At 31.6% G+C, this 23,245-nt stretch overlaps 1 protein-coding gene across 1 annotated transcript in view; it reads right to left on the bottom strand.

Moving 5' to 3' along the window:
- LOC107450540 (epithelial sodium channel subunit alpha-like) overlaps positions 1–23,245 on the bottom strand; it is a 71,108-nt gene that overhangs the window by 19,363 nt on the left and 28,500 nt on the right. The window contains exons 2-8 of the mRNA XM_071183194.2: positions 18,678–18,874; positions 14,689–14,913; positions 14,299–14,438; positions 11,734–12,032; positions 10,582–10,771; positions 6,201–6,319; positions 805–1,064 (exon numbers count right to left, since the gene is read on the bottom strand). Coding sequence (XP_071039295.2) covers positions 805–1,064; positions 6,201–6,319; positions 10,582–10,771; positions 11,734–12,032; positions 14,299–14,438; positions 14,689–14,913; positions 18,678–18,782 — 1,338 coding nt within the window. The 5' untranslated portion in view covers positions 18,783–18,874. The remainder of the gene's footprint in view (positions 1–804; positions 1,065–6,200; positions 6,320–10,581; positions 10,772–11,733; positions 12,033–14,298; positions 14,439–14,688; positions 14,914–18,677; positions 18,875–23,245) is intronic.

The raw sequence follows: 23,245 nt of genomic DNA, 5'->3' as shown, positions 1-23,245 counted from the left end.
TGTTACTAGTATATGTCATGAGAAATGACTATATGTGTTTTTACTAATATATGTCACGATAAATGACTCTAATATGTTGTTAATAACATATGTTACGAGAATTGACTACATATTATTAATAAAATGTCACGAGTAATGACTATACATTGTTACTAATATACGCCATGAGAAATGACTATACGTGTTTTTACTAATATATGTCACGATAAATGACTATATGTTGTTAATAATACATGTCACAATAAATGACTATATGTTATTAATAATATATGTCACGAGAAATGACTATACATTGTTACTAATTTGCGTCATGAGAAATGACTATATGTGTTTTTGCTAATATATGTCACGGTAAATGACTCTATGTTGTTAATAATCTATGTCACGAGAATTGACTACATGTTATTAATAAAATGTCACGAGTAATGACTATACATTGTTACTAATATTCGTCTTGAGAAATGACTATACGTGTTTTTACTAATATATGTCACGATAAATGACTATATGTTGTTAATAATACATGTCACAATAAATGTCTATATGTTATTAATAATACGTATATGTCACGAGAAATGACTATACATTGTTACTGATATACGTCATGAGAAATGACTATACGTGCTTTTACAAATATATGTTACGATAAATGACTGTATGTTGTTAATAGTATACGTCACAATATTTTTTTAAGCAAATTTCACGCTTAAATCTAAATGAAACAGTACAAGTAAAAATAACAAAGATAGAGGGTGGAAAAAAACATTGTTTTCTATTTCAAAAGTGTAAAAAGGTTATACTTACTAAAATGGAATAAGGGAAGGGAATTTCTTCAAAGAAAAGTCGTGTGTCTTCCGGTACACAAGATCCCCAGGGGGGTCCCAATCTTGTTATTTCAGCCAGAGTCACTTCAATAGCAGACATGTCTTTTGGTCTAACGTTGATCCCGTACTCTGCAACAAATGGAAGATCTCGTGGATCGTGAATAATAACTCTGGCACCTATCTCATGGTTCAAAAGATCCACGGCATTCATTTTGTTGATGTGCAAGATCAATTGCAAACCTAAACAAAGTTTTAAAAGAAGTTCATTTTAAATTTAAGTTAATTTTAATTCAGTATTTTTTATTTTAAGTAATTTTTTCACAGCTATACATTCAAAAATTTAAAATAACATATGACTTAGCAACTATCTCATTTTAGCTTTTTTAAAAAAGTGAACGTAATTATCCTTATTCTTCAAGTTTTACTATTTAATTCGCTATCAATTTATTTTATTCCCGTCGTTGAGCAACAATTTTTTGGGTTTACGTCTACTAATCTTCAACTCAGTACACTTGCAATTTTGAACCCAAAGGAGCTCCTGGATCAAGTATTGGAAGAAATTTACCTTTGTGGAGGACTTTTTGATGGAACTAACCCGCATTTGCGTTACATAAAAAAAGATACTCTGGACAGTACATTTATACAGTACATTCTACCGGACAAAACTACTTTTTTTAATCCAATGTTCTTTTTTCCAATACTCATCTGTGCTAACATCCGTCAATTGAAGCATATACAGGTTGGCCTCTCTTTCAGGGGCACCATTAGGTGGGCCAACGTCGCTCCCACAGTGAGGACAGATAGTACAGAGATGTAAAGAACATTCATGCCTTGTCCGGGATTCGAACCCAGAACCTTTCTGATGCAAAGACAATTCCCTGCCCCTACACCGGCCGGTCTACTTTTAAATCTAATTAGTTATTCAAATACTTCGTGAACTAATTTCTTATTGTAACAAATCTACCAACTTCTATTATATATAATTCTCTTACGTGGCTCCCAAATTTTGGTTGTATTTCTTTTCCGCCGGTGGCAACGTTTGCTTTGTTTTGAAAACACCAAAGCATTCTGCCTTTTAATGATGTGTTTCTGATCTAATATATATAATTCTCTTACGTGGCTCCCAAATTTTGACTGAAGTACTTTGTACAACTAAATAAGATTCTTTTCACAACAGTTAAATATTTACTTTATTTTCTTCATTCATAGAAAAAACAGTCGGCGAAGAATTCTATTAGGTTAAAAAACATTTCGCTAAAAAAATAACAAATTCTAAAAGAAATAAAAATAAACAACTTAAAAAATAAAAATGCTGTTGCCAGCCATAGAATTTTTTGAACGTTAACTTAGCAACATAAATCAAAATGACATAGAAGCGCAACTAGATCAAAATAATGATACCTGAGCGCTTGACGTAACAAATCCTTCGATTCTATAAGTGTTGTATCGCCAAATGCCCAGATTAACAATTGTGTTTTTAAAGAAATTCTATAAAAAGTTTTAAATAAAAAAACTTCTATCCAGCTACTTCTACAACTGCTTCTTGAAGAATTTGGCTCATTGATTAAAAATATTGTCTTAATTTTACAGTACTAACTTTACTTCTACTAACATTATTGCTATGACCCTCTTTCATTACATTTTACAACTTTATGCTAAATTTAAGGACTTTAAGTTGCTTTGTGGTTTAATACTGACATTTAGAAATGTGTACATAAAAAAAATAATATTTAGAGGTTAAGAGTTGCCTCAGAAAAATTTGAATTTTTGACACTGAATTTAATAATAGAAACAATCGTTTTTGTGAAAAATTGAATTGTATTGCTGACATCAAAACTAAAAATATTGTGTTTCAACTTAACAATACTACCTTAATTTTACTGACATTTTGAACAAAATTAAGGTTTAGAATTGCCTCGGAGAAATTTGAATTGTTAGCAATGATTTAAACAAAAAGTTTTATTTTAACTGACAAATACTATATTATAATTTTAACTTTTTCTATGACTATACTCATTTTCTTACTCTTTTCTTTGTTTTTATACATTTTAAAAATAAAAAACTTATTATTGTTCTGCTTCTGAACACTGATGAAAACGCAAAATGATGGGCTTCATCCACAATCAAAAATATATACATTTATTTTACAAATTCCATATTATTAGGGTGGCGCCTTTCAAAGAATTAAAAATACAAATTTATTTTCATCGAAGCCGATGCTTTACATCCAGCGTTCAGTGGCAGACTACTGTTTCATATTGTTTTACAACACATGGTTTTAGCCCTCTGCTGGGAAAGACTTTAAAACAAAACTTACAACAGTTACTTTTCTCAACAACTGAAATTTAGAATAGTGTGATTAAGAAAAATATGTGAACTGTTTGCAATTTCAAAATAATATTGAAATGTACAGGTTTAGAATTTTCTACAGTGAAAAGTTTTCGGAACTTCAGTAGTCAAAAAAGTATACAAAAACTAGACGTTAAGAACGTATCCAATGAGCGAGCAAAGCGAGCATTGGATTGCGCAGCAATCCGAAATGAACTGTGAAAGCAGTTCCGGGGGTTGGTGAGCGCCAGCGAGCAGGGGGCTTAAGCCTCCTAGTTTCTAAAAAAAATTCTTAGTGGTAAGAAAATTCCAATTAAATTCAAATAAGAAGCTGGAGCTTTGTTAAGATTTAGCCAACATCTACAGACACTCTTGGGGAGGGCTAGCAGGCAACTATACATATATATTTAAACAAGAATAAAAAATTGAGGAAATATTAATTTTTCGACCACGGAAAATATAGAAATAAACTTTCCCTGGAAATTCGGACGAGTTGGCAGGCATCATTGTAACATAACTAGAGAGATTATTCATTATCTTTGCATTCGAAGTCCTTTCAAGAGTTAAAAAAATGAACGCAACCACTAGAATTTTGAAAGATTTTTTATAAACTTGCCTTATAATACCCGGAGATCACTGAATGAAGTGGTAACTAAACATTAAGATGAAAAAAATTTCCCAATTAGAGTGGTGGGTAATTTACAGGTGTCAGCGGTGACTGACAGTTACCACTCGAGTGCAAAGGGTTGAATTTGGTAAGGCCCATGGGAACCCTGCTATTAGAATATTGAGATATTGAAAAATTGATATAGAAAATCTATAATGATTAACGCCCTCTCGAGTGCAAAGGGTTAATTTTTTTTCGAGCGAAATATCTATCATTGACTACAATTTTTTAAAATTAAATTTAGCCCATTTATTTAGCGATCAGCCGACCAGGTGACCGAGTGATTAGCGTGTCTGACTGCAGAGCCATTGGCCGCGGGTTCGAATCCTGCTCAAGGCATGGATGTTTCTTTCTCTCTGTGTGTTCTATGTCCTTTCCTCTTTGTGTGAATGCTGCTCCACTACCGTATCTTCGCCACAGGTGCCCACTGGGTAACGAGAAGAGAGTATCAGTTCCGGTATTTCTGTGGCCAATGGGACAAATCCCCAAGTGCCCGCCATTAAAAAAAAATTGTGATCATCATCACTTACCCTCCAATAACTACGGGATTTCCGTAGTTACAGAAAATGTGCTAAAGTATTGACCCATTTGTGCCTAGCGTCCTTTAAAAAAAAAAAAAAGACGGTTTCTTTTTCCAAAAGAGAAAAAAGTGGTACCTCACGTGTGACATGATTAGTATTTATTTTTTTTTTTAAAAAAAAAGGCAGTTCTATCTACAGCAATGAATCGATAATATAAATTTTATTTCATTTACATTCAAAGTCTAAGTGCTTTTTAAGAGTTAAAGTGGTAAGAAACGGAACGAAACATCCATTTAATGTAAACAACTACGAACCACCACTTTTTTCGTACTAGTAATTTTCTTACATGTAGACCCCTTTTTGGAGTTTCGTATTAACCTTTTCGGGGCATGTGAATCATAAATGTATTCGCACGGAATTAGGATAGTAAAAAATAAAAAGTGGTAGCTTAAGTTTGGGCATAGCTAATTTGACAGACTTATTTTTGCTTTCACTTTGAATCTAACACATCCAATCCGTATCCTAGTCCTAGTGTTTTGATTTTATTGGGCACCTGAGCCGCGAAGCGGCCCCTATCCCATTCATCCGGAATTTTAGAACAGTTTTGGTTGAACAATGAGGTAAGCAGGCAATGGAGTTGCTTTTATGAATGTTTCAAGCTCTTTGCTTGAATAACTAAAAAGGAATCAAAAATAAATTGAGCAGCTTGCTCTAAACTGTGCTTGTTTGATTTTGGAGTTGTTCAGAATTGTATCAGCATGAGTAAACGTTATTTTCAGAAAGGTTGATGAAATTATTTGTTTTGATAGTTATGATATGAGGCGTCGGAGGTGAAATGCGCAGCTATTGGTCTGTAGTTTTTATCTTTGATATAATTTTCAAATTTAAAGATTTCATTAAAATTTGCTGTTTTACATTCTATGGCTTTATCGAAAAAATCTGCGTTTAGCTTGTATATATGCTGTGATAGAGTTGGTATTTTGAGATCTGCATGTATATTGGTATTCCGGATGAACCATCTTGCACAGGTTATTTTCCTAAGGATCTTGTTTTGGCATTGGTTTAATTTCTTCAGTAGATGTTGAGGTATCGTTGTCCAGGCATGTGAGGCATAGGTAAGTATTGGGCGGATCATTGCTGTATATAGTAGCTTCTTTAGTTTAAGTGACATATTCTGATTATATATTAATGGTTGTATGGCTATTATTGCTGCATTTGCTTTATCTATTCATCCAATCCGTATGAGTTAAAAGTGTAACTATACAATTTTTTATTCGAACTAAGTAGTGATGAATTAAATAATGCAAACTATTATTACCCCGGCCACAAATAAACTGCTATAAAAATAGTTTGTCTACCAGTTTTATCTTTTTTACCCTGACTCCCTGAGAATGCATATATGACTCGCCCATTTCTATAACAGGTTTGTGTTTAAATAATTTAAATTTAAAGCAGTTTTAGTCACTAAAAGGCATAAATTATTTAAGCAACTATATAAAAGAAGCTGAGATAATACCAGGTAGTTAAGACTTGAAGGTCTGTTTGGAGCTGAACTGTCAAATTTAATCAAGATATTCATTATTTAATTGTGTACAATATATCAACAAAAACATTCCGAAATTTATTTTCATTCATGCATATATTTTCATTCATGCTTAAAACTCAAAAAAATTATACATTCGGCTAATTTGAAACATATATAAATTTTTTCTCAATTTCGCCGCCACTATAAAAAAAATATTTTCTTAAATTTCGCAATATCTTTAAAAAAATTTCCAGATTGTAGTTACCCTGAAAAAAAAAATTTTTTTTCTACACTTAATGGTTATGAAGGAAATAATGATAAGAAAAATGGTTTACCACTATTGCTTCCATAATTGTAAATATTGATCGGCTTCTGATTCAGTTGGACTCTACTTCCTAAGTAATTGAACATGTAACATTTCCCAAATTTCGGATGAAATAAAACTGTGAAATTCCTGAAAAGACAACAAAATGATTAGACAAAATTTGCGTTTAATTCATCAGGAATATGAAATATAATTTATAATTACAACGTATAATTCATACATCCGAAAAAATATGAACTATATTTCCAGATTTGCAAGGTTGCCAACTACTACGCTTTTCGCCAACTATTTAATTTGATAATAAACAATCAAGAGTAAAACTTTAATAATTTTTATTAATTTCGTCAACATTTTGAAAGTTACCTCACAAGAAGCTAGATTAAAATTGCTTTTTATATAAAATTTTGAATTGAATCACATGTAATGGTGTGGAAAATGGCGTGGTTCGCATGTAATGGCGTTTACGGCCCTTTTCCCATTCATCTTGAAGTTTTAATTTCGAGGTGGTATTTCCTGGTAACTGAATCAGTGAAGCCACGGGTGACTAAAAATGTAAAAAGTGACTAATAAATAGGAAAAATCCATTTAAATAAATTAAGATTAGAAAAGTCTTTGTAACATATTTCTTTCAGTTTACTATTGAACTTTCTATCTATTGAACAATCTGCACTTTAGCATCCAAATAAGAGTCTCGGTGCTGCCATCTAGTGTGGCAGAAACTAGACGTCCAAATTAACATCGCCAACGGTATCTCACACATTGTGGTGGTCCTGAAAGAGTGGATACCACTTCTGGAGAACGCACTAGGTCTGCTCATGTGTGCGCACTTGTGCAGCTCATTGGAAATAAAAATAAACAAAATTCACAATTGAAAGTAATTGCTAAGAATAAATCGAATGAATTATTAATTAGATTAAATAAATACAAATGAATTCATAGTCTCTACCACTTTTAACCTCTACTTACTTTTTTAGTCGCCCGCCTTGCTGAATTGCAAATTGCAGGGAAGAGGAAATTAAATATTTTGTATTCTAAATAAAGATGTGTCGCTACAGAAATAAGAAGCCATTGGCCTGGAGTTTATGTCTTTCAGGTTTTCAAAAGTAAAAATTTCCTTAAGTCGAGCGGCATCACAATTTGTATATTTTTTTAAAAATTTGCGATGGACTAAAAAATCAATGTTGAGATCGCGATGTATATTCTTATTTCGTATAAATCATCTTGCTTGTGTTATATTTCGGAGTATGTATTTTATTCGGAGATTTTCTGAGTTAGATGTAACAGAGTGATGTTACACCTGGCTGAAGATGCGTAAGTTAGAATAGGACGGGTCATTGAGCTGTAAAGAAAGCGTTATTTTTTTTTTTTAAGTTAAGAATTTTTAGTTTGTGACAGGTTACTTGGGCTTTATTGATAATTGCTTTGACATGATTTTTCCAATTAAATTTGCTGTTTCTATCCAGACAAAGATAGTTTGGTTAACACTAGGTTTACGGGAAACGTCATTTAGACGCATTTCGAGTTTTGTAAGGAAAATTTTAAAACCCATTTGAATTTTTATTTTATCTCTTGTTATGACTTTTAACCAGAGATCGAAGCAAATATATATGGAAGTCTATTTTCTTCAAAAGCGTTGAAATATTGAAATTCTCTTTGTGGTATACCTATCTCTACAGATTGCGTCAATTTGACGCGATTGTAATTTAGACAATAAGTAAAAATGCAATTATCCCATCAATAATAAATAGGAATGTACCAACAATACTTCGATCCGTTATCCGATATCGTTATCTCAAATGAAACAAGCGATAAACATAATAGAAAGAATAATTGAAAGAACATACACAAAATGTCAATTGATTTCAGATTTTGAAGATTTCAGTTGCTTCGTTATTCGAGTAATGAAAAATAAAATACTAGAAAATTTCATAAACATATATCTCATATTTAAATTTTTTTTCTTATAGTATAGAATTACATTGGCTTCTAAGTACAGAGATGCAAACTGCTCCAGACACGCTAAAATTATTTTAAAAAAACGGTAAATAACTATTAACTAAATTTTTCTAATATAAAGTGGTGAATTATATAAGTTTACGAATTATTTAGAAATAGTGGTGGATTAAAATCGATTAAATTGAATTTATTAAATTAAGAATCACAATTATATGTATTCTTTCATGCGTCAAATTGACGCGTTTTCGTAGAGATGGGGATATAAGAAACGTCCGTAAACCTAGTGATATATTCCATCATGCGTCAAATTGACGTGTGTTCGTAGAGATTTGTATATAAAAAACGTCCGTAAACCTAGTGTTAAAAAGAACAACTTGGTTTTCTAAGGCAGAAGGGTATTTAACACATTCGAGTACGATTTATTGAAAATTACGAACTATAAGATAAAACAGCCAAATAAAAACTGGTAATAGGTTTTTTTATTAAGCATGATAGGAAACTTCCCAGCTTATTTACTACCAAATCTAACCTGATACCTTCACTAAATGCTTTGTCATTTAGAAGATGTGGTACTTGTCAATTTATCATCTTTTTCTAAAATAGACTGGCAGCAAAATATTGTTGCAGTCACTTTTTATTTGTTCGAAATAAATAGCGCGAGGGGTCTCACTTCGTCAGTAAGTCAATAAATGACGTGATTAGGTAAATAATTGGAATTTGATTTCATTATTTAAAAAAATACTTCACACTTTGTTTTTACTAAATGGAATATTTAAACAAATTATTTCTAGTTTTAGACAATTCCGAGTGAATAGTCTTTAAAAAAAAAAAAGACTTTAGTTAAAATGATAAACAAAGGAACTTACTCACGCAAATGGTAACCAAACAGAAATAGAATAAAGTTTTCATTTTAAACCTTTGCTACTTTGTTCTAGAGATTTAAAACTAAAGAAAAAATAATATTGATTAAAAAAAAGGAAGAAGTTATAACAGAAGTATATATAGAAGTTGTTATAGAAGTATACAGTTAATTTTAAATAAGCGTTTATTTCTTAGAAAGTTTTATTCATACTTGATTACTTTTACGTAATATTAATCAGGTAAAAATTAAATTAGCATTTTAAAAATTTTGAAATTTCTAAAATGTTAATTGAACAGACAGCTTAAGAATAAGTTACATTTATATTTAGTCAGCATATAAAAATACCACAACATATCTAGCAAAATTTCAGTAAATACAAAATTATAAAAACAAAAGTCACGATACATAAATTTTTCAACCACATTATAAACAAAAATAATATTTTTCAGAAGATTATAACATTTTCTTTAAGAATTGGCAGGTATGCTTTTTCGACAATTAACTATTTTTGCACCTGCTTGATGTTTTAATTGGATATTTGCAACTCGAGAAATAGAAGTTATTATGCCTAACCTTGCAATTTAAATCCGATTTAATCGGATGCCCGTAAGAGACATCCCGCGTGCGTATTGAACCTGATTGGCTTCTGAATCTACGAATGCCGCGATTCACCTACGATGATGTCGCTTACAGGTATCTAGTTCTTTTAAATTTTACTCGAGAGATTTGAATAGTTTAAAACAATAAACCCTTTTCGGAGCATCAAATTTCGATTGAAAATTCTGGTCATGCAGTATATTTGCAAGTGCGCATTGTTAGCAAATAAATTACAGAGCACAAGCAAGCAAGTAAGCGACAGCTCTAAGTTAAGCCACATACTTTAACTCTTTGCTGTTTGAAGAATAGTGGTTTCTAAGCGTTTAAATGCAATTAGTTTTACATTTACAGTGGTTTGCAACATTTGTTGGATTAGTGTTTCCAGACTTGCTACACTGCACAGGAAGAGTTAACATATTTAAGCTAAACGTTCTTTTAACTAGATGGCTCCTTTTTCTAAGAAAAAAAGTGGTACCACACGTGTTTTATTATTACTATTTATTTTGCAAACCCAGTGGCTTTGCGCTCTCGTGCCGCAGGTCCTGGGTTCGATCCTCGGCCGGGCAAGGTTGACTCAGTCTTTCATCCCTTTAGTGGGTCGATGAATGAGTACCAAGCATACTTGGGAACTAAACACTGGGGATTCCGCATTCGGTTGGTCACCTGACCGGAACATATGCTCCTGCCTTGGCCCTCTAAGGGCTGTCGCGCCATTGAGTTTAATTTTTAGTTCATTTTGCAAAAACTAGATAGCTCTATCTATCCCAATCTTTCAATGATATATAAATATTTATATTTAGATCGAAAATCAAAGCATAATGTTTTTTAAATGCTAATATATAGCAGAACAAAACAGCCCTTTGGTGTAAACAAATATAAACTGCTCTTTTTTTTCCTTTTGACGCTTTTCATAAATAGAACAATTTTGGGGGGATAGGCATCAACGGGTTAGTAAGAAGATGAAAATTCTGTTTACCGCCTATAACAAGGAGATCCTTCGAAACTGCAAGCTATAACAAGAGTATCAAAATTCATTCCAAATTCAAAAAGATCATGAGTTGCGGGTAGCATAGCATCTTCAATATCGGCTAAATCTTGAGTTTTAGAGCTCCGGATTAATCGTATGGCATTCTGCACATCAGGGTCAGATATAGAGTTGAATAATTCTGAAAAAATATACCTTTAGTACCAGTCGTCATAATTAGAGAACAGGTCCTTTTAAAAAAATAATAATAACTATAATAAGCAGAAGTAGTATTAGTCATATGATTTCATTATTAATTTATATCTTTGTTAAGTGAAAAGATTTTTATGAATCGTAATAATATACATGGTGTTTATAAAGTCCCGGACCCATTTTGATGTTTAATAACTCATAAAGTAATAAAGATAGATTAAAATTAATAACATAAATGGTTAGATAGACTCAAAAAGTTTCATGACCCTTGTCAATGAACTTCCACGTGTGCCCCTTTCGTCGCACGGAGAATGTCAAGTCGATAGTCAATTTCATGCCAGGTAGCGGCATGCATGTCGGCATCCACAGAAGCTATTGCGGTTGTAATTCTGGCTTTGAGGTCATCAATGTTTGACACGATCCTCCTGTGAACATTGTTCTTTATAAATCCCCAAAGAAAAAAGTTCAGCGGCGTTATATTGGGTGATCTGGGTGGCCAAGGAATTGGACCTCCTCTCCCAATCCATCTTCCTGGAAAATGGTCAGTCAAAGAACTACGAATGATGATACCCACATATACCTTCGTATTCGATGATACCTTCGTATTTCCACAACTAGAAAAGCTTCAGCCACATGTCTTTTTGCAGCAAGATGGTGCACCACCTCATTGGGGTATCATCGTTCGGGTATCATCGTTTCTTTAACAGCTCCGAAGATGGCTCTGAGTATTTTTCTTCAAAAAAATTAGTAGTTTATTTTCATCAGTTTTGCTTCAAGGCTGACATTCGCTACCATGAAGTAATGCATGTTTAATTTGAGTATTATATAAATTTATTTTAGTTTTAATGGAAATAAGAGCATATATATTAAAAATGGTGATCTACAAGCCTGATGGATGGTTAATAACAAAATACAGTTTGTGAAATTTTTATGTCAAAGAAAAATAATTACCTTCCTCATTTTGCAATGGAATCTTAGTCCATGATTTGTAAACTGAATTGGTGGAGCAATAACAATTCCGCGTGAGGCGTGCATTGGTGGAATTACCTTCGAGTGCTGAGGGTCCTACAGAGCATGTAACACGAAACCTTGGTTTACAGAAGACAGATGAACACGAACAATGGGTAGTATTGAAGGCAATGCAAAACTCAGTGGTGCAAGGGCTTTCTGCACAGGTGCAGGTTTCACTAAACCACGACCATTGACATAGGGGATCTCGATAGCACTTGTCTTGATACTCACTATCAGTTCTAAAAAATGAAGAATGTATTTAAATTCTTAAAAAAAAATTTAAAAATTTAAAGCAGTTAAAGAGACATTGAGCCTTGTTTGAAATCGGAAGTATGTAAAACAAAAAAACAATTACCGAATAGTCCTAAGTAATTATTTATACTGATAAATACTTTTGAATATTTTTCGCTTTACGCATTTCATGCATTGAATATATTCTACTGAAATTAGGTACCGAATTGTAGGCTTTTAAGGTTGCAAGTATTTTGGTGAAATTGAATTTTTAGAATTTTCGAAAATATCCACGGCCTAAACATTTGAAGTTTGGTAATTAAGTCCAATAGAATATATTTCAATGAATGAAATGAAACGAAAATTATTAAAAAATATTAATCAATTATAGAATAAATAAGAACATTTCATGCATATGATTCTCCATAAGTTAACATGCGAAATAAAATTCTTTTTATGTTTGAAAGGGACTATTACCGTGGTGCCCTATGAAAGAAAATTTCTACAAGTATTAACATAAATTAAACAACACAATTATAATATTCTGAGAGATGCAGATTCCCTTTCGCGAGATCTATTTAAAAAAAATGATTGTAAGAATTATTCAATTATGCTCCTTTTCATGAATAAGTCCAAAATTGAAATTATTTATAACAAACTTGCACTTAATTATTCAGATATTTTGGAGCGAAAAAAACATAAAAATCAATTAAAGTAAAATACAAAGACTTAAAAATAATCAGAGCTGACAATGAAAACTTTTTTTAATGAAGAAGTAGACAATTAAAAACTAAAGTTTTAAGAATTTTTGGTAATTTTGCAAACATTTTAAAGGTCTCATTGCAAAAGACTTGGTTTATTGAATTTACATCAGGCTTGTGTGTACAATTTAAGCTTACAAACTTTTATCAAATAGAAGGACGTATAGCACTATACAGAGAAGGACAGCACGAAGATACATCCTATGTAACAGTGGGATTCGAACCCGCTACCTCCATGCTTTGTACAGAGTTTGACGGGCGATAAATTTATATTTTTAAGTTAGACCATTTTATCCCGCCTTTTTATATTGAAATGTTACGAAAAGTACCTTTATGAAAAAGCGGTAATATATTTACGTTTAAACTACATAGATATTTTCTTCTGTTAACTACCCTTTTATTGTCAGTAGGTCGATGAATGATAAATTCATATGATGAATTCTACTGTAAGCAGCGAAAAAATCTACAATAATAGCGCTTTTTTGTATTTATTGTGCTGTTAATTGAAAAGGATCAATAGTGGACATACCATCGTGCACATGTGCAGTTTATTTAACATTAAAATCAATTTAAGAGCGAAAAAAATTATAAATTAAAATATTTAAAATAAATCCTAATTTACTCTACAAAATGTACTTTTTTTTCATTAACACACGTCATCCATAAGCAAATAACTTCAAAACATGGCTGGGATAGCCTGGTTGGTAGGGTGCTGGGCCCATGTCCGAGAGTTCACGGGTTCAAACCCTGCCAGCCGAAGACTCCCCGTGTAGTTGGTGACTGAAGGACGTTGAAATTCTGTCGAGTCACAAAATCCTCCATGTTCCCATAACAAATCAATACCTCTGGGGGTACTGGATTGATGGAGATCAATCGTTCTCTGATTCAGGTCAAAAATTACGATCTGTGGATGAATGAATGGATGTATGAATGCGTCCGCCTTTTAAACAGGTGTGACGTATGGTGTGGCAGAAGTCGAATTCTTGTCCATAGATGGCGCCACTGAAAAATGAAAATGCCTTAAATTTGCTCGGTTTCACCAAGCAGGCTTGCCCGTGTGGCAAGCGGCATTAGAACCAACCCACTTCAAAACATTTCATCGAGCTAAAATAAAACAACTAACCAAACGATTACAAAGAACTTCATAGATTTAATTAAAAATAATAAAAGAAAACGATTAACTCGTCAGTCTAATCAACAATTAAGCTTGAAGCGTTGAAACCGTTTGGGCATATTTTGCCAAGCATTGAAAAAAAAAGATGACGCTTTTATATGCTCTAACAGTCGAGTAGCTCCTTATATAGCTATTTCTCTGCATGATATATTGAGCTTACAATATTTTTTCCGCTCTTTTGTTTTACTGATAGAATTTTTTCACTTAAATTATCATGGTATTGTTTTTTCCCTTCGCGTTTTAAACATCAACGAGCTGATATGCTATGAGTAACACATAATGCAGTTGCATGGAAGTCTATTGTACTTAAAAAAGGTATTGAATAAAAATGTTTATTACGGTACGTCAGTTGCATTTCTGAGCATGCGTTTCAGTTTCATTAATGAAGCAATTGAAGTTTCTTCTATGAACTGATTCATTATTGGATTGAGAGAACAAACTGTAACAGCTGGAAAACTCAGTCTTGAATATATTCTCCCCTAAAATATAAAAGAGTATACCAGTTTAAGTATTTTTTTCTAAAATGACAAATTTTATTTTTAAAAAAATAAAATTAAGCTATATACATAAAATTCTGAAAAAGTAAAGTTAAAATGCTTAAATTATTCCCTCGTTCATAAATCAAACTAATTATTTATTCATAAATTAAGTCATTTATTCGTTCATTCATAGAATCATTCATCATATTACATTTTTGCAAAAAAAAAATTAGGAAAAAAAAGCATTTACTTCTCTTATAAGCATCTTAGGATATCCTAAATATTCTGAAATGACATTGGATGTCATGTAACCCATGAAAGAAATGGAAGCAGTGACAGCGATAAACCACATCCACTTTTTCAACCTAGAACGAGACTTCACGATGTAGGAAATTCCTGCGGCAGATACTTTTTCCGCCAAAAATTCCTTTGCTAAAGCTTTTATTATTTTTCCTTGTTTGGCTGATCTTTTCTTCTGAAAGTTAAAAATTACTTATATAAATATAAATCATTATTACTATAATAATGATAATAATAATTATTATTAATATTATATTATTATTATTATTATTATAATTATTATTATTATAATTATTATTGTTTTTTAAAAATGGCGATGTAAGAAATACTCATCATTTTCGCTTGTTCAAAAAAGCATTGCATTATTATTATTACTATTATAATATTATTATTATAATATTCTTAGCTAATATAACACGTTCAAATTAAAAGAGATAATGTGAAACGAAAATTTCATAAGAAATATCTGTATATATATTTCTCTTACACGGGGACAAAAAAAGCCTCATTACAACTCCCCGAATGGCAACGCTAGAAAACCGACCAATGATTGCCGCTAAAAATGTCTCATGCCAAATCTAGCTGAGGTGGCTCAACATATAGCGCTTTAAAGAACGGAAATAACCCGAGAGAGCATTCTCACCAAGTGTGATCTGCTGATGACAACCTAAACAATATGGAAATGAATGGGGGAAAACTGGATACTACCACGTGATTTTCTGGTCAATAAAAATGCGCCGACAATAATGGAAAACGGCGTCAGATCATTATGATTTTGTGTTATATAGAGAAACGTTTTCCTATAATACAATTTTTTTTTAAAGTTGTTGTATGGATTTGAATGATTGTTTTGAATTCTTAGAATTTTGTTCATTTGCAATGTACCTAAGTTAGTAGCGAGCGAAGCAAGCTTGGTTTGCAAAGCAAACCATATAAGATTGCGTAGAAATTTTTGGGGGCTGGCGCGCGTTAGCGAGCAGGAGGCGCAGCCCACTAGTATTAATATATTATGCTATAACGCCCGTCACAAACAGTACAAAGATAAAAATTCTAAGCAAAATTCATACTACTTTTTATTTATACTACTTTCTAATTTATACTACTTTATTTGTATTGCTTTATTTATTTTGCTTATAAATCTATATTGCTTTCTTACAATAAAATATTTTATTAAATTCAAAATTTTTATCGGTGCTACAGCTATGCTAGATGATGCGTATAAATACTGCCCTATCTAATATGTATAATTTTGAAATCCATGTCAAAAATGAAACGCAGAGATTCGACACATTAGAGGCTGCGAATGAATATTTAAACTAAAAAAGAACAAGAACTCTATCAAAATCTAAGGAATCACTAGGGAAGAGTGGGGCCAATTGTAACAGGGTACGATTGTAACAGAGCAAAAAATTTCGAGTGTCGGGTTCTAGATTTGGTTCCTAGGTGGCGCACAAGATGTATTTAATATATCTACATGTACACCCCTGCTGGCAACCATTTTTATGTACTTTTGAAAGAGTTACATCACAAAAGATATTTTCACGCTACGTAAGTATTTTTTTGGTATTTGAATATTATATTGTAACAAAGTAATTTTGTTTAAACAGATAAAAATTATTAACCGAATGTGTAAGTGGACACCTTAATTAACATTTCAAAAGGAAAATATTAGTTTTGTTATTAACTAGCATTGTTTTTAACAAATGAAGCTGGAATGGCGTCTTGGGGACGTTTGTAACAATAAGTAAAGGGACGATTGTAACAGCTGAAAATAAATAATCTTATGTTTACAAACCATTACTTAACTCTTTAAGAACCACCAATAGTGTCCTATATCATTTATATTATGTTGCATGTGCATTATTTTATTTATCACCTTTCACAGCATAAATTAAAATTTGTAACTTATTAAAGTTAAAAGTTTAACCCTTTAGGTCTCTGCTCATTATCATTTTTACTCCTAAAATATCACTACTATTTTGATCAATAAAAAAAATAGATCACAACTATAATAATATGTATAGTTAACTATGTTTTAGTTGAATTTATGAACTGTTACAATTGACCCTGTAAGTGGAGACAATTGTAACAAGTGCACGACTGTCAAAAATTGTTAATAACTAATATAATAACATTTAAAATAAGGTTTTTTTTTCTAGTAGAGGATAGTCTACTTTACTCGTCTGTCAATTAATACTAATAATATATCGTATTTTTTGTTAGTTAAAAATAGTTAAGTAATAGTTACAAGGATGATCCATTTGATTGCTTGAGAAAATAGAGAAAGGAATAAAAAGGTGATTTCATGTCCTCCAAGTATTGCACAGCAACTAAATCAGTTTTTTTTTTCCCCTTCAGCCGTCTTCACTGACGATTCGTTAGATTTTGGTAGTATTTGTTCCTTCCTTGCTAGATTGGCGGCTCCTAATGCAAACTTTTTACACCATTTTCGAAAAAGAATTTTAAAATAATTGCTATTCACGAAAAATTGCGGAACATGGTAAAATTGTAATAGCTTTTCAATTAGTAAAGACAGAAGAATACTTTAAACCATTTAAATTCAGAATATATTTAGAGTAGTCTAATTTATAAAAATATTGAAATTAGGGGGGTTAGTGTTAAATTTTGATGCGAGTCAGTGTATGTGGCTGATATATGAGACACCAGGTCTCGAAAAAACTTAGAAGTGATACCCGTCCCCGAAGACGGCTTGTCCAACAATGTACCTGTCCTCCTTTGAAATTAACCCGTCACTTCTAAATAAATAAAAACATAATTTTCTCTTACTTATTACTAACATTTATATAAATTGCACAATAAATTAGTTGTTACTAGGATAACATTCTATAGTAATAATAGAAATACTAGGTTACTAATAGTAAAACCTAGTATTTCTTTAATGAAATTATTTATTTCTTTAATGAAATAATTTAAATAACAAAGGTCAAGTTATCCGTCAATTATCATGTCAATTTATCCGATGGTATTGCGTTTTTTAAATGAATCAAATACGACGTTTGCCAGTTCCACAATCAAGCCAATGATTTACAGAGGTTTCAGCACAGAAATCTGAAAGAGGCTTTCCATTTAGGTAGATGTTCATAATTGCGGTTGACGCTTGTTGTTTAAGACCAGTACGTAATGTGTTTTTTTCTAAGTTCATTGCTGAAAAGTCCCTTTCAACCGCTGCAGTACTCCCAGACAGAGAAAACATCAATTCCACCATGCGCAGTATGTTGCTGTATTTCGAGATTAGAGGGTCATTTTAGAAGTGAGGCGCTAGACTCTTGTAAGATAACAAAAATTGAAAATATATCACGAGCATTAACGGGAAAATGGCCGTCCTCGCGGACGTTGGATTCGAGAAATTTGTTGCCCGCGGGGTATTTTTGACCCCCGAGGACGGGCGGACGGGCAATTTTTCGAGCCCTGTGAGATACTTAATATTTTTTGTCCGTAAATGGTCAGTTGAAGCTAAACCAAGTATTATAATATTAATCTATTTATTATTTCTTCACCCAGATCAAAAGAATGATTACTAAAAGATCAAAAGTATCATTTATAAAAGATCAAAAGAATCCTTTATAAAAGATCTAAAGAATCATTAATAAACTTAAGCCCCTACATACTCTTTATAAAAAATAACAAAAAGAAGTGACAAAACAATGCCCGAGAACGTGGACTAAATTGTAAATGTTTCTATTTACATATTTTTGCAAAACAGACATTAAAAGAAAACATTTATTAACTACAATACCCACATCATAATTCGATTGCGTTTTTGTTTAACAATTCAGTAAAAGCGTTGCTTATAGAAAACATTTAGTGAAAAAAGTGTACCCACAAAACATACATTTACTTTTTCACGAAAAATAGGAAGAGATGCCATTAGGGAGAACAATAAGTGCTATTTCAGTTTCATTTTTGACACCAACATACTTTATTAGCAGTGGAACGCATTAGTCTGGATGATTGAGACGTTGTTTTTCGGGAAGACTTCTTTTTGATTGTGGCAGTTATTGATGATCTCTGATCAATACCCATATTTCTAAGATGTATTCTTTTTCCTCTTATCTTAGCCAGTGCTCTGTGCAACTCTGGAGATCCATGAACTTAGAGAAAATGTTTATGGAGTCCTACAAATCAAATAAAAAGAAACAAAAAATTAATAACACACAGCTGCCAGGTAGATCGGTCGTTGAAGAAAAAAATTTTAAGTAAAGGACAAAACATTCTTATGTTTTAATATGTAAATATTGGATTTTAAAGTTCAATTAACAAAAAATTACTTGCAACGACAATTTATCAATATAAGTACATATATGTTAGTGGCAATATCAGAAATGTCTAGGAATTGTATAAAATACCTCGTATTTAAAGGCAAAGTATGAAATTTATGCTTTACATAGGCAATAAAAACGATGACAAATGCTGTTCAGTAAAATATGAAATATGAGAAGCACGGAGGAAGAACAATGCATTTTTTCCCTTCGCTTTCTTTTTCCCTAATATTACTGAGTTGACGTTCAAAGAAAAGTAATAGCTTCCATTTTCAATATATCAATTTTTCGTGAGACTTATTAACCTATTAACTTTTATCAGCTTAATAGGCTACTTCTTGTTGATAACATAGGTGTAGGTTATAATACCTTGCAATTGATAATCCAGGTTATTATCCCGGTTGATTCATTAGTATACTGTATGATTACTTATCATTTATGCCTTTCTTGTTAAAGAAAACTAAATAAAATCTAAACTTAGTTATTGCACTAAAAAATTACTTTCAACTATTACTAATAAATATCAATCATATTTATTAGCTGCATGAAATAATCATGTTTTATACTTTGATTAGTTATTTGTCATTGCATACAACGCCTAGGCAATGTGAGAAATGTTTAATAATTTCCCAGTTTGCTGGTTGATTTTGGGTGCTGTATACAATGCTTAGAAATTACATACTATGCCGGATATCCTACTTTGCCGGAATCATATATAAGATTAAGTAGTTATACAGTTTTGCTTGTAAATTGGTTTAATTTTAAAAAATATCTTCTTGCTTTAAGAAAATAACTATTACTACATCTACTTCACTTTTTATTAATCTTGTTATATTTGTAACAAGTTTGCTCCACAAGTTTGCAGAAATAAAAGCATCAAAATGAACCAAAGTGATTAAGGAAGACAAATATATATCAACAAAATTCTTTTTTTTTTTTTTTTTTTTTTTTTGCGAATTTTCAAACATTTTACTGCCAGATATTTCAGTTAAGGGAGTGACATGGTTCAAAATTATAAAACAATTGCGTCTTATGAGATAAAAGTATAAAATCTTTATGATTATCACATAACATGATTTAGTACATGACATGAACATGATTTCTAAGATATTGCACTTTATATTCCAACTCAGACTCCCCATTTACACTAGCTTCCAATAGGTTTTTATTACACGTTTAATAGTTAATAATTCTTACATAGATAATGAAATCGAATTTTTTTTTATTCCATTAAACTCCTTGTACATTTTTCTAGACACCTTTTTAATAATTTAAATTTTTTAAGTGTTACAGATTTTGCGGTATAAAACAAAATGCAAGAGAGCACTTAAAAGCATAATTACTTGCGAAAAAATTAGTTTAGTATACAAACAAAACTGTCCTTTTCATCACGTCAAATTTCACTCCTATATTATTATCCTGCGGCATGCAAAAAGACCCGCATGAGACTCTTAACTACAAGTTTAACAGTTAATAGTTCTCGAACTAATAATCGAACGTTAATTTTTTTGTGTTCCACAAACCATTTTATTTTATTTTATAACCGTCATTGAAAAGTCGAACCAATTTTGAGTTAACGACTATCAATGTCTTCAACTCCGTAGACTTGTAATTTTAAACCCAATCCAGAAGACAAGGGGATTGCTGGATAATATTGGGTGCCTTTGTGGAGGACTTTTTGATGGAACTTACTTTACATGTAGGATGGAATTTGCTTTACATGTAGGGGGAAATTACGAAGACTTTCCCTGGTTAGTCTGACCGCAAGGGGACTCTAGCCATGATCAATCTACCACTAAGTGCCACATATAGGCTGCAGTGACTGATTTAAAAGTAACAAAGACAATACACACGCTTTTGATGGTCCAAACGTACAACAAAAATTTAAAATTAACATATTATTCTTATGAGAAGACGAATAGTCGATGTTTAATTGGTCGAATATCTTGTCTAAAACCATTCCTGATTTGTGTAAACAAGGTGAAATGTCTTGACTAGGCTGAGGAATAACAAAATTTCATATCAAATCAATAAACTTTTTTTCTTTGCATTAATTAGTTTAAGTTTGCTGTTCCAACAGAAATGGCGAATATATATTTAAAGAAATTCAATACTGAAAAGTTATTAAAATCTCCATATGAAATAAGGAAGAGGTAATATAAAAGTTTGAAGGAGGAGTGACTGGAGATTTTGTGAAAATAGACTCAATACTGAGCAAAAAGATGTATCATAATATCTTAATTAATTGTTTTGCTTCCTCTAAGATAAAAGAAACATTAGAAAGGGATATTCCCCAAGAATTTTATAAATTTTAAAAACGGTAATAACTCTATACACGCATTTAATTTATGTATCAGTTATTTGAAATCAAAGGAAAATTACAAATGATGTAATGGCCTCCACAATCAACAGATCTCACCCCAAACAAGAAACTGTAAAACCGATTTAATTGACTGGTCGGTATAATGAATCAAACAAATCTTCAAAGATTTGAATGTCCCAATTTTTAAAAGAGGCCCGGAAAATGTTGGCAACAAAACAACAGAATTTAGTCTCTCGAATGTCAAAGTTGTCTAAATCTGTGGTACGTACTAAAAAGGTTCATATCGATGAAGACAAAGTTAATTTAACTTGTTAAATAAACTTTTAAATATTTGTTAAATAAAGGAATTTAACATTTTCTTTTATTGAAATTATTAAAGGCAAAGCATACTAAATAAAACTTTTTTTATATTTTATTGTATTTGATTCATTGATGAATGGTGATTATTCCTAACTGTCTGCCCGTCTGAAACTGCTTTCAAGACAAATAAAACATTACTTCTCCTGTACTTTCTTACGCTAAATCCAATAGAATCTAAATTTAGTTGATAGATTTAATAGCTTAAATCAGTGTTTCCCAAACTTATGACTTTTGTGTACCCTTTCTAAATTTTTCGTAACGCTGTGTACCACAGTTAAAAAATGATTGTATTTTTCACTATAAAAAAATTACACAAAAGTTAAAAATGACAAATGGCTGTTGACACAACTAATTGTTAACTGTTATCTCTGCAAAAAATAGCCAATAGAAAAATACGTAATCGTAAATTTTCATGACTAGCTTTGTTTTTAAATAAAATTTTTGACATTTTCGTTTGTTGCTAGATATTTCGCATAAGAACGCGTACCCCGCTAAACTGTTCCCGTACCCCTGGGGGCACGCGTACCACACTTTGGGAAACACTGGCTTAAATGAAAGGAGGGTTTTATGTATAAAAATTATATTTTTTTACTTGCACCCGACCTTGCATAAAATCCTTAAAATGTTTATACTTTAAATACTATGGACTTGATTTTGATTTTTTTCTTTTTTAGATTAGAGTAAGAAAAAGTATAACATTGATGTTGCCTAATGCTATGTAAGATTCAAACTGCCAACGAACATAAAACTCCGATTATTCACAACGACAACACAGTGAACCGTAGAGGCTCAGGAAATAGAGCGCTTGCCTCTCAATGAAGTGACACGGGTTCGAATGGTAGCGTCGGCTGGTAGATAAAATTCTACTCCCTGCTCGAATTGACTAAAGGGCTGACATAAAATATCCTTAGTTGTAATTGCATCATGGGTTATAAGCCCCTACGGTCGGGCTAGCCATGGGATGTTTTCGTGGTTTTCCTCTCCTTGTAACGCAATTCTGGATTAGTTCCATCAAAAAAGCGGTTAGTTAGTCTCCAAAGAGGCTAGTTTGTACCGATTATTGATCCAGAAGTTCCCTGGTCTTCTGCATTGAGTTAATTACAAGGCTACGGAGTTGAAATTGATAGTTGTAAATTCAGAATTGGGTTGGTTGTTCAACACCGGTTATAAAATAAAATAAAACGACAACGTAGTACCTTAACAATGTGATATCGAAAACTAATTTACAATAAATTCAAAACCAAATTTAAAAAATTTATCCCATTTTATAAAATATGTGAAAAATCATTAACGCTTGTCCTGCATATTTTATAATTCTATTCTTTTAAACTTGAAGAAAATAGCATCCAGAAACAATGAGATGGCTTTAAAAAATTATTCAAGTAAAATAAGATTAAATTGTGAAAATGGTCGTTAGAAATTTTTCTTCATAGGTAAGTTATTTTCATAAGAAAATCACTGGTCAGCTCTTAGGTAACTGGATACATATATTATTAAGTAAATAGATAATTCTAAGTAATTGGATACATAAATTGTCTATTAAG

This window comes from Parasteatoda tepidariorum, chromosome 7 (assembly GCF_982258835.1).
Source record: "Parasteatoda tepidariorum strain Cologne lab strain chromosome 7, Ptep-v5.0, whole genome shotgun sequence".
In the NCBI taxonomy this organism is placed as follows: Eukaryota; Metazoa; Arthropoda; class Arachnida; order Araneae; family Theridiidae; genus Parasteatoda; species Parasteatoda tepidariorum.
This window is presented reverse-complemented; position numbering and strand designations above follow the sequence as displayed.